This window comes from Neltuma alba, unplaced genomic scaffold (assembly GCF_004799145.2).
Source record: "Neltuma alba isolate B1F8T4 unplaced genomic scaffold, ASM479914v2 tig00001768_pilon, whole genome shotgun sequence".
Classification (NCBI taxonomy): domain Eukaryota; kingdom Viridiplantae; phylum Streptophyta; class Magnoliopsida; order Fabales; family Fabaceae; genus Neltuma; species Neltuma alba.
Window position 1 is genome coordinate 8,478 of NW_021632603.1, and position 18,438 is coordinate 26,915.

General features: G+C 33.2%; 3 protein-coding genes across 8 annotated transcripts; all 3 read left to right on the forward strand.

Moving 5' to 3' along the window:
• The first annotated feature begins 627 nt into the window (after window positions 1-627).
• On the forward strand, window positions 628-6,849 carry LOC114711093 (F-box/LRR-repeat protein 12-like). 6 transcript variants are annotated; one of them, XM_028895458.1, is made up of 4 exons: window positions 628-998; window positions 2,260-2,378; window positions 3,232-3,323; window positions 5,189-6,849. In XM_028895458.1, the coding sequence occupies exon 4, from the start codon at window positions 5,542-5,544 to the stop codon at window positions 6,700-6,702; it is 1,161 nt and encodes a 386-aa protein (XP_028751291.1). In that variant the 5' UTR covers window positions 628-998; window positions 2,260-2,378; window positions 3,232-3,323; window positions 5,189-5,541; the 3' UTR covers window positions 6,703-6,849. The 6 variants fall into 6 exon arrangements, with proteins under 6 accessions (XP_028751291.1, XP_028751288.1, XP_028751303.1 ...); XM_028895455.1 differs by having other exon boundaries at window positions 2,265-2,378; XM_028895470.1 differs by lacking the exon at window positions 3,232-3,323 and having other exon boundaries at window positions 2,265-2,378.
• A 4,632-nt stretch (window positions 6,850-11,481) lies between these two features.
• On the forward strand, window positions 11,482-14,692 carry LOC114711131 (60S ribosomal protein L5). The gene is made up of 9 exons (XM_028895483.1): window positions 11,482-11,523; window positions 12,202-12,271; window positions 12,372-12,463; window positions 12,919-13,045; window positions 13,133-13,212; window positions 13,285-13,401; window positions 13,688-13,822; window positions 13,920-14,089; window positions 14,325-14,692. The coding sequence occupies exons 1-9, from the start codon at window positions 11,521-11,523 to the stop codon at window positions 14,434-14,436; spliced, it is 906 nt and encodes a 301-aa protein (XP_028751316.1). The 5' UTR covers window positions 11,482-11,520; the 3' UTR covers window positions 14,437-14,692.
• A 2,268-nt stretch (window positions 14,693-16,960) lies between these two features.
• LOC114711141 (NAC domain-containing protein 79-like) lies at window positions 16,961-17,746 on the forward strand. Its single transcript, XM_028895493.1, has one exon. It carries the CDS (start codon window positions 16,961-16,963, stop codon window positions 17,744-17,746), a length of 786 nt encoding a protein of 261 aa, XP_028751326.1.
• The last annotated feature ends 692 nt before the right edge of the window (window positions 17,747-18,438 follow it).

Sequence of the window (18,438 nt, forward strand, 5' to 3'; positions counted from 1 at the left end):
AAAAAATAATATGGCATTCCTTATAATAAGTACTGCGATATTAATTTTTTCTAGATTATATATAAATATTTTTTTAACTATTAAATTCTCTATTAAATCTTTTAAATTTTTATATAATTATGGATAAATTATATACTTAATTGTTAAATAAAAGAAAAAATTAATTTTTTTAATCTCTATAATTATGGCCCAATCTAATTTATCCTTAGACCTCACTATAACTCAGTTATTATAGTTTTAACCATTTAAAACTATTTTGCTCCCCAGAATTTAATTAAATATATAATTTAATCTTTTAAAATATAAGGATTAAAGCTTTGAATGATTAAAATTGTAAGTATAATGAGTCAAAACTTAAGGATTGAATTATAATCGAATCAAAACTATACAAATTGAGTTGTATTACATTAAAATTTAAGTGTTGAGTATCAAATGAGACAAAATTTAAAGATAGAAATATTAGTTTTTCTTAAATAAAATTCCAAACTAAATTTGTATATAAATAAAATTTTGAAAATTTTAAGTGATTTATTTTCTCAAACACCCACCCGGTCTAATAATTAATGATGTCTACGGCAGATAGGGAAAGGAAAAGTTTATGTCTCTGACAGATTCGGTATATGGTCAAACGGGAAGAGTTACGCCAGATGTTGTTTAGTATTTTTCTCATTAAAGGACCAAATCAAGGAGTTCATGGAAAACCAAATCAGCTGGTTTGATTGGTTTATAAATCTCCAATCTGCGTAAGAAGCATCGAAGAAGGAAGAAGAGAGACACTAAGAGAAGGGAGTGAGGGGCATCGAATAATCACCATCTCTCATCTCGGAGCCTCATCGTCTCGGAGTCTACTCTGATTTCTGTGTTTGTTTTTTTCCCACTTGGAGGTCTTTTTCCCCTGGCAATTTGCTGCACCTAATCGCGAACTCGATGGACCATGATGGCATGTCCTGATCACTATCATAATAAGGGAGGATGTCACCAGCTGACGTCTCGTACAGGTAATTCTCGTTTTCTATTTCTTCCCGTTTTTGATCTGGCTCATAGGTTTTACCCGAAGCAGCTTGTTATCGGGTAAAGCTGGTGAATTTTCAGCCTTTTGTTAAGCAATTATCCTTCAATGGGGTGTAGAATTTGTGGAATTTTTATGGGCTTTGATTCCTGGTAGCAATTTATTTGTATATTTGTCAAAAATTGTAATGTAGATATTTGTATATGCATTGACTGATTTGTGAACGTGTTATTATGGCCAAGGTAAATAATTTATGCATTACCCTGGGGTTGACATTTCAAATCATACCTAATGCCATTTATTTGATGATAAACTTCTGGAAGTTATCCAACGCATTTGGGAGAGAATACTTGGCAAGTCATGGATCTCACTCCTTCTAGAATAAAATCATGGATCAGAGAAAATCAGAGTCGTATGGCGAGCCAATCCTTTATATTGAATGTCGAGCCAACACCTCTCATTTAAATTTTATTTTGAATGTTATGTGTATGTCCATATAATGAGTCACCATGATGTTTCCTTAAAAGGACATGACTCTGGAACTAAAGCCACCAAGACCAAGAAATCGCTTTGAAATTTGAAATTATTAGTCACTTTTTGACACATACACTCGCCAGGTACCCTATTGACCAGTTATGGCATCTGCTCAACTGGTTCCATGTACCTGGTTGACTGCTTATTCACAGAATTGACATCCCGTTGTAGCTATTTTACCTAGCTGACTGGATATTTTCATCACCTGATTGGACTGTTTGCTTTTCAAAATGAACGCTGATTTTCGTTGACCACTCTGTCAGCTTATTAAGTTACCCAGCTATTCCCAACACTACTGTCTTCGCAACACATTGTTGATAGTTGTCCAGCACATCTTGAGCACCTACTGACCATGTGTTGAACTTGCACCGAACAAGAGTTGGACATAATTGTACCTAAGAAGAAGGAAAATTATCCAAAAAAAAACAAAGTAGAAAGAGAGACTAAGAACCTCAGCTTGATAAGACATGGAAAATTCTTTCCTATATTTTCTGCTATACATGAATAATTTTGGTTAATACATTTTTATTTGGTAAATGTCTTTAGGAGGATAATAGTGTAAGATTCTTAGAATGCCTACCTATCCATATTGTGTATTGTATTTCATGTTTTTGCTTCATAAACATATTAAATTATTGTCTTATTCTCATCTCTCGATACTTCTACCTAGTTAACTTATCTTGGTTTAGTCATTGAATACATGTCATGCTCTTTAGTTTAGGCAAAAGCTCATCAGACAGTTTCCAAGATACTTTCAAATGGCCTGAGCTATTATTCAATGCCTCCCTTGAAGCCTTCTACAAACATGACAGTGGCTTTAGTGCCACCCAAGCACGTGAGAGCTACTTTACACCTACGTCATTGTTACTTTACTCATATTCATCTGCGTATCATAGGGACATGAAGCAGATTTATTTTTTGTTTTTCCTTTTATGTTTAATGATGCTTGTGATTCATGTTTGTGCTTCTGGTCTCTTCTGATGTGGACGTCTTCCTATGGTTGACCCTTGGTGGGGTTTGGGTTCTTATGGATTTTGAAGGTTTGGAAGTTGGAAAATGGAAACATTCAATTTAACTTAAAGTGTTTTAGTGGAAGTAGCAGGGCATAAACATTTAGGGTGATTGGATTTGGTTGAAAGGGTGCTTTGTCAAGAAAACCAAGAAAATAAGATGAAAATACTGAAGAAGGAGACGAGATTAGCATCTTAATGATTTGTTGTAATGGCTTATAATTTATTGTCTCAATTACTATATGATTTCGCTGGAAATGCTGATAATTCGACATGCAAAACTTGGTAAGACTTGTCACTATCAGAGTCGCACAAAAAAGCTAGGTGCTAAAGATGAAAACCTGAATATAATTTTAGGACAATCAACATTCAATTCAATGTGAACTTCATGATTCTTGACAATGATTTAATCTATTTACAATTTATCTTGAAACTGAGAAGTTAAATAATTTGTAGAATTGAAGGTCACTGGAAAGTTTCATAGTCATTTTGGTGGTACAAATCAACCATTCAGATATAAATATACACTCAGAGATTATGGCAATTTTCTGCCCAAAAAAAAAAAAGAAGACGACCTATTAAGTGGCATTATATGGCTTTGTTAAAGAAATTTTAACTGCTTGGTGTACTGTGGATATGTGGAATAAAAGTTTTTGGGCCAATGTCTTCTTGCTGTAGGTGCAATTATGCCCTACTACATGGGCGTAATATTTAATGAAGCTCATGCATCAGTTTGCAGCTTTAGCAAGGGACAAGGCATAGATATCATGGTATCATACAAAGCCATATAAGCTATTGTTCCTACATCTTACTGTATGCTTCTTCTGCATGCCTGTTTTTTATATCTTAGTAACGTGACTTAAGTCTTCAGTATTTAAATAGCCACATAATCACTGTTTTTTCTATTCTTTCTGCTAACTACATCAACAACTGTTATTTAAAAAGATGAAAGGATACGGGTAACTTGAGCATGGTTTGATTCGATTAGTTTGATCTGCTTATTGTCTGATAAAATCATAAACGAAGAAAATAATCCGTTGTGGGGTTAAATGGTCGTCTTTTGTTCCCCTGGGTTACTATGCTCCTTTAGTTGATGTGATCAAGAGAAATATTGGCTCTTTTGTTTCCTTTTTCCTTTCCTTCCTTCCTTCCTTCCTTCCTTCTTTCTTTTTAAGTTTATATCATCTTGAATGTCTGTTAATTTATTTTGTAAAGGCTGAAACAGAAAGCTGTAGTTGTGTTAGGAACACGGATTTAACCATATCATTCATTTTATGTGATTATTTCATGAGGATTTCCCAAATTATCTGACTGCAAAGGTATAGAAAATATAGAGAATCATATGTTATTAGTTTTTGCCACATAGATTGAAGACTAGGGTCAAAGCAGTTACTAGGAAAATAAACGTTTTAGAAGAGCATTTGGATAGGCTGTGACCAAGCTGGTGAATATTGTTTGAGTCTATTAGATGTGAATATTAGATTGGTTTCATATCACGATTGAGAGTAAAGCTACTGAGAAGAGCTAAGCAAGCATGGCCAGTGAGTTTCATCTTTGGAGGGTGGGGGTGTTTAAGAAGCTTTTAATTTTCGTTAAATCCTTTCCTACCTTTCACCTGGCTTTTCTAGAGTGTGGTGGAAGAAGTATACAAAGTTGGCTTTAGGGCAAGTGAAGCTGCGGAGAAAAGGTTACATATCTAGTTTTCAGTGTATATAATTGGTTGTGAATGTTTCTTGCTATTATTATACGAATTTAGGAAATGTTTGGTACCCAAATGGAGAGGGAAGGATAATGGCAAGAATGAAAAGTAAGTCCTAAATAATTTTTACAATGTCTATTCTATTAATGTTATTATTACACAACAGTGCTTGTTCTTTTTTGTTACTTTTTCTATTAGATTTATGAGGAAGATTTCCATTTACGTCCTCATTCCCTCATCATTTTTCTACCTGAGGGTGTGCTCACCAAACATGACCTTACGGTCTTCTCCTTACTGTCTTCTGCATGAAAAAAAAAATGTATTTAGATAAAGTGGACCCATGCTAAAAGAAGAAACAGTAATGGCGCTGATCTGTTTTCTCTTGTTTCCCCCTGTTTTTGGCATGCTTTTATAGTTGCTGGGGGTCAGGGTCTTGGTTTGGCCTTTTATTCTTTACCCTCTCCTAATTAACTCAAGATAAATTTTCTTGTCCAGTTTAACCATTATTGAACTGTCCTGCATTCTGTTCTGCAAATTTAGAATTCGAATTTGTATAAAATGTAAGGAAAGAATCTATGTTATCCAAGTATTGTGCGCGGATGAAATTCAGAATGCTGCTATTTTTACCCTTTTGAAATAATATTTCTACCATTTATTTTTATTTTTTGTAGGATACCTTTTTTGGGAGAAAATAAAACGGTTTAACCTTATATACTTAACATGCTTTTCTAGAATTTTAAATTTTTAAAAAATTTAAAATGTTAATAGCAAGAACTAGTTACAGGCTATCATAGGTAAAAAATACGTCACAAATTTGGTTCAAAAAAATATGTTAAGCATATGAGGCACAAGTGCCCAAGTTTTTTCTTTTCTCTGGGGGTTTTATTCTATGATTCATATCATCCTTATCCTGATATTTGGTCGTCCACTGTGCAGTTGTGGCTCTTGTGGATATCCTCTGAACTTGACATCCTCAAATCGAATCACATCTGACATAGGTTCTGAATATAAAAAGTCCATAAAGAAAGGATCAATCTCATTTGATTCAGTTGATCTCAGCCGGTTCACACAGGTTGATAAAATAAATTGTTTTCCTATCTCTTTTTGTGGTCATCATTCAAGAACTAAACTGCTTTGCCGCAAATGTGGGGTTCTTATTGGCTACGGATATGCAGACTCACCGGCACTTTGTGGATTTAACTCAGCCAGTTCATCTAGTTCTCATAGGAAATTTACTGTAAAGATTCGATCATTACAGCCTTATTCAGAGGAATCTTAGAGGGGTTTGCATGGAAGGTTTTACATCAATCATGCACCTCCCAGATGATTGCCTTGCCTTTATTTTTCATTGTTTAAATAGTAGCATCGATCGTCAATCATTTGGCCTGACTTGCCGGCGGTGGCTCCAGATTCAAAATTTGAACCGTCGATCCTTGCAGTTTCAATGTTCATTCACCATATTTGGTCCTCCCTCATTATCTATGAAGCCTTTTTGTGTTGAAGCATTCCATCTCCATCGGTTGCTAAGCCGCTTTCAACATTTAGAATCATTATATTTATCTGGTTGTACAGACATAACTGATTCAGGATTGACCTACGTGCAAAGCTATGGTTCAAATTTACAGAATCTTCATCTGGATTGTTGTTCCAATGTTACTGACTATGGTCTATCCTTGATTGCTTCTGGTTGCCCCTTATTGAAGGCAATTAGTCTCTATCGTTGCCTCAAAATTACTGATAATGGATTGGAGACTTTAGCTAATGGTTGCTTGTCCTTGAAACATGTGAACCTGTCATATTGTTCACAAATATCTGACAAAGGAGTAAAAGCTCTCACGCGGAACTGCCGCCAACTTCAGGTAGTTAAGATATCAAACTGTGATGGTATTGCTGGTGTGGGCTTTGAAGGGTGCTCAGAAACTCTAGCTTATCTGGAAGCTGATTCTTGTAAGCTTATCCCAGATGGGATAAAGGGAATTGTTAGTGGTGGTGGGCTAGAGTATTTAAATGTTTCCTGTTTATGTTGGTCTCCTTTTGGAGATCCCACAGCAGGAATAGGATTTTCCTCAAACCTCAAATTCCTCGACTTTCGGATGTGCAGATCTGTTTGTGATGCATCGATTGTTGCGATCACCAAGGGATGTCCATTACTTCAGGAATGGAACTTAGCCTTGTGTCATGAGGTCAAGCTATGCGGCTGGCAAGCGATCGGATTAAATTGTCAGAATCTGGAGAGACTACACGTTAACCGATGTCGCAATCTTTGTGATCTTGGGTTGCGATCTATACAGAATGGGTGCAAGAGTCTATCAATTCTTTATATGAATGGCTGTGTTCGCCTATCAGCTACAGCAGTAGAGGTATTTAAGTGTTATAGAGCTGATGTTCAGATAAAGGAAGTAGAGATAATGAGTATCAACCCTAACTGGGAATACCGATTAAATTCTTAAGCTTTCAAGATAACGATTTGCAAATACAATTATGTTTTAACATTATTTTGTTTGGAAAGATATTTACACAAAAATGTCTCAGACTCTTGTGGGTGTTTTTCGGATTATGTACTTAATTGGGTATTAAAAATGTTCCTTTTTTGTTCATTGTGACTGTGATATACTCGTATTGATATAGGGTATATGAATTTATGCCTAGTCCTTTATTTTTTGGTGATAGGTCCTTCATCTTAGATCATGTACTACCTCTTGTTCTAATTATAAGAGCTAGTTAACTAATTTGATGAGATTAAAAAAATAAGTTAAGTTAGTTATTTGTAATAAATAAGTGTTGTGTTTTTTAAAATATCCTTATTGATCAAGTGTATTAGTTAGAATTATTATTACTAGAAGGATTATATTGGAAAAGAATGTATAAACATGATAGACAAAGTTGATTAAGATATTATATTTAGGACTAAAATAAAAATCAAATAAGGTCTTATATTAAGGACTGGAAGTAGTATAATTCTTGTAAAATCATACATAAGCATTTTCGCAAGTCCTTTCAGCATATCTTTGCATAGGTAGGTAAAGCTATGAAGGTGTACATTCTCTGTTGAGGTCATGTTTTCTTGTCCAGCGGAGGCGGCTTCATATATGTTAAACCAAATCATAAGTTTAAAATTTATTAAGGAAAGAAGCGACATTAAGAGGGCTCCTCCATGTGTGTGACTCAACGCTTGAATCTAACATTAATATTAGATTTCATATTTAAAAAATAAAATTCATTCAATCTTTTAAAAATATTCTTACATCTTATATAACAACAAGCAGTGTTATTTCAGTAGGAATGGTCAACTATATTAGTTGCATGATATTATTATACTCTATCAATAGTCATATATTTTGATATATGGTTCAACAAAATGTTATGTCTAACAAATGATTTATCTTCACAAAACTCAATTGTTTATCCCACTCTTTTCACTAATGCCACTAATCACCCTTGTTCTTTGTATGTTCAAACCCATGTAAAACATTTTTTTTTATTACTCCTCTTTTAATAGATGTCATGCCAACTCTTCTTTATTGATAAATGTTGATAATGAATCTTATGTTTTTTTTTTAAAAAAAATTTTTTTGTATTCATTTCAACATACTACCTCCGATCCTATTTATAAGACTTTATTTATGGTCTACAAACAAATAGGATTTTGTAATTAGAACCGGAAGTAGTATTAAATTATTAATCTCCATAATCTTGATCTTATGTTATTATTGTTCTTAACATGTGTTGCCATGTAGCATTATAGGTCACGCAGCAATTTAACAAAACTTCTTTTTAAATTTATTAGGTTCTTTCCTTTTACAAATCATTCATACAATTTTTCTCCATTTGAATCATTTAGCTTATTCTATATGTAACGTTTCCATCAAGTCTACTGCCATTTTGTATAAAAACCTCCGAATAACTAAACTTTCTTACTTGTGACATGCTGTGATGTGACATTTTAACCTTTAAGTTACTTTCAACGTACCTTTTATTCCGGTAAAAAAAAAAATAACGTACCTTTTATGAAACTTTTTATATATTATTTTCGGCTCTTATATAAAGACTAGTTAACTAATTTGAGTATATTAAAAAAATTAATTAAATTAGTTATTTATAATAAATAAGTATTGTTTTTTCTAAAATACTCTTGCTAATCATGTGTGTTAGCTATAAATACTATTTAATGAAATATTTAATATGTACAACTATTATAACGATTACTTTAAAAAAACTAAATAAAAATAAGAGATCAAATGAATTAGAACATCATATTTAAAATTAAAATAAATATCAAACTAATTGTTATACTAAAAACTGGAGATAGTATATAATTTGTCTTACTCTTACTTAGGTGAAAATCTCTCAAGCTTTTCTTCAAGTTTAGAGTTAACATTTTTTGCTTTCATTGTTAAAAATATATTATCAACAAAAAGTATATATTTAGAGCATGTCGCGTAAATGCTTATCTTTCTTGCATATCTATCTCTTTCCATCGTGCAGATTTTTTTTTTTTTTGCATGCATATCACTGTACCTACCATCTTTTCTCTTCTCTTCTAAGAACCTATGCTGCATGTAAAAGCATTTTATCTTTATCACTCATGTCATGTTTGAAACAATGAAGCTTGAAAAATCATTAATGACATGCATTACATTTGGACAATGGTTTATTAGCATCTAGAACAATAGTTTGATTTAATTTAGTTTTGAAAATGTGAATAATAGTTTTTGCTAATATTTATGATTTGAATTAAGATTTTGGGAAAATCCTAATTAAATCCTCTTAAAATATCAAAATTCAAATTAAAGCCTACATTTTTAACAAATTCTTAATTAAGCTAAGAGGCCTTATTAGGGATTTTTGAATATTATCAAAAGACTAAAATGTCCTTTTATAATTTAAAATAATATTATTTTTTAAAACAAAAAAATTAAACCATGAAAACTTGACATTATATAGTATTTATTTATAAAAAAAAGTCTTACATAAGAAAATTTGAAAATACTAACATCAGAAAATCGACAATGCGTAATATAACATTTTGTACTAACTCTAATATATTGATAGAGCTGTCAATAAGGACTAGCTCGGCCCTAAAGGGCTAGCCCTTGAAGGGCCAGGGCCTAATAGGACTGGCCTTTTAAAGCCCACATACCTTAAAATTATCTAATTATTAAAGCCCGGCCTTTGGACATGCAAGCTCAGGGCTTAAAAGGGCTGGCCCTTTTATGTTATTTTTTAAAATTTAAATTTTTTTAATTATTTTAAAATAAAAAATAAAACAACAAAACTTCTAAGATTTTTTATTCAAATTATAAATATAAGTAAAATAAATTAGTGGTGTATAGAAAAAAAAATTAAATGCCAATAAACTATTGTCCAAAATAAAAAAAAATCAAAATCTAACAAAACATGAAAAACAGAAAGATAAAAACCTAACAGCTAAAGATTAACAATATCAACATCATTATTATCTTTATCTTCATTTTCATCAGTATTATCAAGATCAGCAATATTGATTGTTCTTTACTACAAGTGAACTTTTTTTCAGTGATAAAAATATTAAGGTTTTTGTCTTCATTTACCTTATCTAAAATAAAACTATGCAGTAGTTATAAGTGCAAATAAGAGCCTAAATATTTGTTCGAATAAGAAGAGTTTTACACTTTGTTAAGATATGTAAACCGATGGTAAATGAAAATCTATTAGCTATTATGGTGATTAACATGTTAAGAATATCAGCTATCATTCTTGAAATAATTGAAAATTGATTTTAATTGTTCTTCCACAAGTCCAAGACATCTAATTCTTTTCAATTATTTAGCTTGAATATTGATTCTTCTAAATATTTTTCTAATTTAAACTTATTCATAAAAGACTAATCTATAACTTTATAAATATATTGATAATAATAAAAAAAATAGGCGGGCTTAAAAAGGCTAGCTCTTGGCCCTAAAGGGTTGGTCCTTTTATTTTTGAGCCCTATAGGGCTAGCCCTTTTAAGCCCAATTTCTTTTTAAATCACCTAAAATACAAGCCTGACCCTCTATTTAAAAGGGTTTAAGAGAGCTGACCCGATGGACTTGGCCCGTTTTGACGGCTCTATATATTGATGAGAAATTTATGGGAACATAAACCTTTTTTTTTTTTTCCATAATGGGAACAACAACCTTTTAGTTGCCTCATTCCTACTCCATTAAATTAATAATTTTTTGAAGAAATTTTTTTTTCTTACAGTTAAAAAATCATAATCTTAATGTATTTATAGATTTTAGCATCAAAATTTTCATTTCTTTCTTAATTGCTTTGCTATATCTGTCATATAAACGTTCTTATCATGTTATATCTTATAGTCTCATTACTAAAATTCATACCAATAATTAATATGAACTTGTACTAAAGATCTAAATAATTTTTCCAAGATTTGATGAGATGGATGAAATAATATAAATTGCTTGATATAAATTTATACAAAAAACATGCATTTTAGCCTTTTAACAATATATGGACATTGCTGCAGGAATGCATGAAGCCGACACGTCATCTGACAGCATCTCAAAAAAAAAAGAAAAAAGAAACTAGGTCATAAATTAATTGGTACAATTACCAATGTGCTAATTTAAAGGGGTATTTTAGTTTTTTAACAACATTGAAAAATTTTTAATAAGACTTCTTGACCTAATTAGGGATTTGTTAAAAGTACAAGCCTTAACTTGAATTTTGATATTTCAATTGGATTTAATTGGGATTCCCCCCAAGATTTTTATGAGATCTATATATTTATTTTTTATTATTCCAAAATAGGTGAGAAAATATTGAAATTTTGTAAAATAACAGTTATTCCCGCGAAAAAAAAGCTATAGTACTAACTTACTTCTTTTTAAATAACAACTAGATTTTTTTACCGAAAAAATAATAACTAGATTTGATCCCCATATTAAATTAAGGAAAAAGAACGTTGTTACAGAAATAATGTTTTATAATAACATCGATATGATTTATACGGTAATTCAGATTCAAACTTCATAATATTTGATGATGATATATTGATATTTTATAGCTGGAAAAAATCTGCTTTTGACATTGATAGTGGGCCGACAAAGAGTGTGAATTGGGCTAGTAAGACCTAGCCCATTAAACTTCTCCCAAAACCCTACTACGAAATAGATCACATTTTCACAGTCTTCGAGCCTCCATTATAAACCTGATTGTGCCAAATCGACGCGCTCTCTTGGCCTCGAGAGCCGTCTTCCACTCTTCTGTATCTTTCGAGCAGATCATCGATGGTACGTATCTCCCTGAGTTTGCATTATTGTGTAGCTGGTTCTGGAGGAATTTGCATTCTTTACCGTCGTTTCTGTGCAAATGTGGACTTCTATTGTTTTCTTTATAGGGGAAATGGCAGTGTGTTGTTGGGTATTAGTGGGACTATTTAGTGGTTAATAATGAGAATAGGTATTTTGTGTTAGTTTTATGGGTTCGTTTGTGTACATACATTTTTGGTTATTCTGGCTTCTTTGTGGAGGAGATTGTGGTGTATTTCTGGGCTGTAGTTGGACTCTTTGGTGGATAATTTGTGGCAAAACCGAGTCTATTGTATTATGTACGTATTCATTTTTGCTAGTTCTGGGTTCTTTGTCAATTCCTGTAGCATCCTTAGCAAACTAACGAAAAAGCAATTTTAGTGGAACCTTCCTTTGCTAACGTTATAAAGTAGGTGCATTGACTCAGTTTTACGCAGCAAACGTCTATTTCTGATTCATTCTTTTGCGGTGATTTGCTTCTGATGCTTGGCATCTTTAGTTCTATGCTTTTCCATTTGTCAGATTTCAATGTTACAGATCCTCTGTTTGTGGTTTAAATTTTATAGTTTTGTTGGATTTTAGTCTGAGGCCGAGACGTTTAAGATTGTTTATTAATGGCTTTGAATTGAAGTTTGTTTTATTTTCATTTCTCCAACGAAGGCATACGTTAAGGCTCAAAAATCAAAGGCGTACTTCAAGAGATATCAAGTTAAGTTTAAGAGAAGAAGAGGTACTATCGATTTTATCTTGGTCCCAGTTTTGCTTTTTTATGCGGTTGATAATTTGTTTCCTCTTGTATGATTTTTCTCTTTGATCAAAAACATCTGCAGAGGGAAAAACTGATTACCGAGCTAGGATTCGCTTGATCAATCAGGACAAGAACAAGTACAACACTCCCAAATATCGCTTTGTTGTTCGATTTGTATCCTTCCATTGGTCTATACTCAATACTCTTAATATTTGACTTGCTAACAACTGAGTGAAAAAAATGTGAAAATATGTTGATGCTCTTGCTGTAAAAAAAAAAAGAAATAGTGTTCTTATCAGACATACAACCTCAAGCAAAGTGCTTTAGAAATTTCATTTAAACTTTCTTTCATTTGCTCACCTTTGTTTGAGTATGAACATTAACCTCATTATGTGACAAACAAGAATATTGTTCCTCAAATGACATCTACCGTTGCTGTTGATATGGTTCTACATAGTAACACGTCTTACTGGCAACTGAGTAAAATAATTGAAAATATTTAATTACCCTTGCTGTGAAAAAAAGAATTGGTCCTCTAAACAGATGTACTACCTTGAACAAAGCAGTTGAACATTATGTGAGACTCTTGGAAATGTTTATTTGATTATTAACCTTAACCTCATTATTAGACAAACAAAGATATTATTGCACAAATATCATCCGCTAGTATTGCTGGTGATATTGTTCTTGCTGCTGCATATGCTCATGAGTTGCCACGCTATGGTCTTGAAGTAGGTCTTACAAACTATGCTGCAGGTACTTGTTAGATGTAATTTTAATTTTTCATGACTTCTGCCAACTGCTTATTACCTTTGTGATTCATATATTTTTGAATGCGACCAGCTTATTGCACTGGTCTTCTCTTGGCTCGTCGAGTCCTTAAAATGCTTGAAATGGAAGAGGAGTATGAGGGCAACGTAGAGGTATTTAGGCAAACTCTCCTTTCTGTCTCATATTTTTGTGCTTATGAGGATAGTGACATTGTTATTGGTCAGGCTTCAGGAGAGGACTTTTCTGTCGAACCTTCTGATACCAGGAGGCCTTTCCGTGCTCTACTCGATGTTGGTCTTATTAAGACTACAACTGGCAATCGTGTCTTTGGCGCCCTCAAGGTACTGAATATTGCACTTTGGTTCTACCTCCTATTTTGACCTAAAAATTAGGTTCCAGCTCGATTTTGTTCTGAATCTCAGAGTTTGAGTTCTGGCTGTACTAAGGGTGAATTGTGATTCAAATTCAGCATACAAGTTTACATGGTTGGTTTTGATAAAGTGTGCTCTCGTTCCGCTTGTTTTTATGTGCCACTTTTCTAAAAGAAAGTTTTGGATTAACACGCATGACTGTTATTTGAATTGATACTTTCATGGTTGTGGAGCTTAGTAAATTTGATGATTACAGGGAGCATTGGATGGGGGATTAGATATCCCTCACAGCGACAAAAGGTTTGCTGGTTTTAACAAGGATAAGAAAGAGCTTGATCCTGAGGTTCATCGCAGATATATCTTTGGTGGTCATGTTGCTGCATATATGAAGGTATGGGATAAGAGTTTATTTGCTGCCAAATTTTCTGTCTATCATGGGAAATATTATGACTTATGACAACACATGTGAATGTGATCACTTTTCGCAGACTTTGATGGAAGATGAACCAGAGAAATACCAGTCACACTTTAGTGAATATGCCAAGCGAGGATTAGAGGCCGATGGACTTGAGGAGATGTACAAAAAGGTTCATGCTGCCATTCGTGCTGACCCCACAGCAAAGAAGTCTGAGAAGAAGCAACCAAAGGAACATAAGAGGTAGGTTCCCGATGCATTTATGCATTCATTATTCATTCAGGTTTAACAAAAGATTACGTTTATGTCCGAAAATTATATATTTTTTCTTATTTCTTTCTGAACGGATCATGAATATTTATTTTTGTCAATATATGAGAATTCAGACTGTTATTGATTCCGCGACATATGTCTGGTACTTTCAGAGTATTTGAACAGAGTTGAGTTGCTAAGGACTAATCTTGTGTGTCTTGTGCAGGTACAACCTGAAGAAACTTACATACGAGGAGAGGAAGGCTAAGTTGATCGCTCGTTTGCAAGCTCTCAACTCTGCAGTTGATGCTGCTGAAGACGATGAGGATGACGAGTAAAGATAAGGTCTTTGCAGGTGGATCTCAAGTACTATTTGATTGGAAGTTGTTCTATTTTGCGCCAAAGCATGCTAAGAACTTGTGTAATTTGGTTTTTTCAGAATCATATTTCCAACAGTTTTGTTGCCTTTGTTTGTTCTTTCTCTAGGTCACTAATCTCTTGTTTAGCTGGGATTGGTATGTTTACAATTTGTTTTCATGTTTATGCTAGACGATTCCTTTACCATACATTTAGTGTCCTGTTGCTGCCCTGAAATCTGATTAAATTTCCATATCCAGTTGGAAGAATTTACGTTGTTCTCATGAACTTATTAAATGATCACCATGCAAAATAACAAGTCATTGATAAATTTCTTAGTATTGCACATTGTACGAAATTTTATTTTCAAAAAGTTACTTGTCAAACGTCATGAACTGATCGAAAAATTAGCTTTGCCTCTTGTAATATTTTATTCTTATACTTTAAAATCTTCATTCCGAAGCCTTAAAAAGAACACAATTGAAAAATTAAATATAATACTGCTTTCGGTTCTTAATATAAGATTTTATTTGATTTTTATTTTGGTCTTAAATCTAAAACCATAATATATTTTGTTTCTAATATTTATGTATTTTTTTTAAGATAATTCTTCTAATAATAGGAGTTCTAACCAATATTTGATTAGCAAGGATATTTTAGAAAAGACAATATCTATTTATTATAAATAACTAACTTAATTTATTTTTTTAATTTTTTTAAATTAGTCAACTAACGCTTATAATTAGAAGCGGAGGTAGTATGTTAATAATATTTTCAGCAAGTTTCCGCATCACTCTGTTTCAAAAGTAATGATAATATTCTTCTAATAACATTGATTTCTTTCAATTTTTAGTACTAATTTCTGACGTCACGCTTTTATTTCAATGTAATATATTGGTCACAACCATACGTTTAAATAATTTTGAATTTTTATGAAGTTTATGAAAAGCAAATGACATTTTCAAGTTCATTTAAAATATATCCCTCATTGAATATTGTCTCATTTAACTGGTTATTTTTTCAAACAATTTTATATATTTTTGAAACTCAAAAATGACTTCCGTCAAAAAATCATATAAATAGTTGGCAAAAAAATCATAAAAATAACTATCAGTTATCATTAATATGGTTGGAAAAAGTGCCATTAATAAGGCTATTAAATATTAATTTTATAATAACTTAAACTATTTAAAAATGGTAATAGTATAAAAATTCGGCAAACATGCTACATGTTTTTACATAAGTAAAGCTTATTTCCAGTGTTTAAATTATATAAGCAATGTATAAAAAATATTTTTATTGGCATAATTATATGATCATTCGAGTTATCCGAAAATGTAAGCTTAACTAAGAGTAACCTGAAAATGAAATCTTTCAAAAAATTGTATCCTCAAATTTATTTGAAAAGAGTTAATTTTGATCCAACTACCATCAGTAATAAATAAAATTTTTTTACTCAACATACTTTTATTATAGTGAAGTAAAAATTAAGGGGGAAATGATAATGCTGCTAATTTGAAGAGGAGAGTTTTTTTTTTTTTTTGGGGGGGGGGGGGTTGAAGAGGCATCAACCGTAAATTCAGAACCGGAGAGAAGGGGCGGGGGCGCGGAAGCTTCAACGGTCCAATTCAAAATGGCGCCATTTAGCTTCCAAGAAGAGCACGTTACCGCCAAGAACTTCATCTTCTATCGGAGCTCAAAATCTCTCCAACGGTCAAATCCAATTGGGAATTAAGGCGGTTTCTATTTCCATGATTAATCAAAGCCAACTCTTCATTTGTTTTCAATCACCTTCGCATTCGCGCTCTCTCTCTCTCATCACGCTTCTGCTTTCTTAAGATTTCCTCTTAGCTTTCTGAGCCCTAAGTTCTTTGGTGGTCATCATTGTCATCATTGATTCAAAGCGATTTGAATAGTCGGGGCTGAACGCCTGGACCTTCTCTGCTTCTATTTGGATTTTGGGTTTCATTTCCTTCGGTAGGTAAGTAGTGCCTTAGTTCATGCCTCTCGCCCTTTTCTGTTATCAAGTAAATAAATAAGAATGCTACGTCGTCTACTTCAGCAGTCCGATTTGTGTTTTAATGTTCTTGACCGTGTGGTATTTTTAGTTTTTTTCCCACCTTCATTCTAATTTGTAAGATGCACTATTACTTTACGCTTGTAGTCGTTGGCATGTAAAATGTTTTACTTTTGAGCTTTGACAAAGAAGGATGATATTTTAAAGCATTTTTAGAACTGTATAATAATAACGGTGTGAATAGAGTACCGTATGAATAACTGTGTGAATAGAGCTTATAGAATGATGCAGTGTTGGTGTAAAGCGCAGAGTACATATGTAAAACACGTTCTATCGCTTGCTCTTAATGGCTTATGATGACTTGATATTCTATTGTTGACTATAGCTGACTGTACCATTTTTCTTGATGCAGTGAAACTCAAAAGCAGAGAAGACAGAGACCCGTCGTATTCTATAGATTGCAAATATTTTCTAGTTGCTTGCGGAGAATGGAAATAATTCCACCAGGGTACAAGTTTAACCCAACAGACCAAGAATTGATTTGGCATTACTTGTACAAGAAGGTGAATGGCAAACCCCTCCCTTGTAATGCAATTATTGATTGTGACATTTATGGAGGTGACAGTTCTTGGAGGAAGATGTTTGATGATCGGGAAGTGGAAACTCTTTACTTCTTCACTAAACTAAGGAACTGGAGCACCCAAAAAAATGGCTGTTCTTCAAGGGTTGTGAGAGCCACAAAGTTTGGTACTTGGAGGTGTCAATCTGACATGAAAATCTACGCTGGGAAGAAACATGTTGGGTCGAAGAGGGCCTTCTCCTTCATTGAGAAGAAGAAGGAAGAAGAGCCCAAGAAAAAAGGATCTAGGAGGACAAATGGTTGGACAATGCACGAGTACAGACTTGATGGTTGTCTTGTGCATCAAAAGGAACACAATTCTTCAGATTATGGGTATGTGGTCTCCAGGATCAGCAGGCCCAGATGCATGAGGAAAGATGAAGGAGAATCAATCAGCTCTCAAATTGCGTCCGAACAGGATGCTCCATTTCCTGAAGAGCTAAACCAAGACAATAATAAAGGAAAATTAATCAGCTCTCAAATTGAATGTGAACAGGATGCTCCATTTCCTGAAGAGCTAAATCAAGACAGCAACAAAGTTGAAGGTACTGAGGTGCTTCCTGGTTATTCTATTGAGGTAGATATAAATGATGAATGGTTATCATGTTTTCTTGAAGACACGGATCTAAATAATTTGTCTTTCCTCTGGCAATAAATTAGAGAAGTTTAGAAACCATGTAATTGTTTTGATTGGCATAATTTCACTTTCTATGCGTAGAATTCAGTTTAGGTTGTATTACTTTAGTGTCAATGTATATAACTCTGTGTCGCTTAGACTTTGTGAAACTTTATTTCCTTGATAATGTTTCCTTGAGTATAAACCTTAACCTCATTATTAGACACAAAGAAAGATGTTATTACACAAATAACATCAGCTAATAGTGCTGGCAATATTGTTCTTGCTGCTGCATACGACCTCAGTTGCCTCGCTATGGACTTGAAGTCTAGCAAACTGTGCTGCAGGTACCTCTTGGACAAAATTTCTGTTTTTCACTATGTCTTCCACCTTTGCATAATCCTTTTGATTCATGTATTTGGTTATTTATTTTTAACCGTCTTATTTCACTGGTCTTCTTTTGGCTCGTCGAGTCCTTAAAATGCTTGAAACGGAAGAGGAGTATGAGGGCAATGTAGAGGTATATATGCAGACTCTCCCTCTTTGTCTCCCATATTTTTGTGCTCATAAGGATGGAGACATTGTTATTGGTTAGGCTTCAGGAGAGGAATTTTCTGTCGATCCTTCTGCTACTAGGGAGGCCTTTCCGTGCTCTTCTTGATGTTGGTCTTATTAGGACTACGACTGGCAATCGTGTCTTTGGTGCGCTCAAGGTTCTGAATATTTGCACT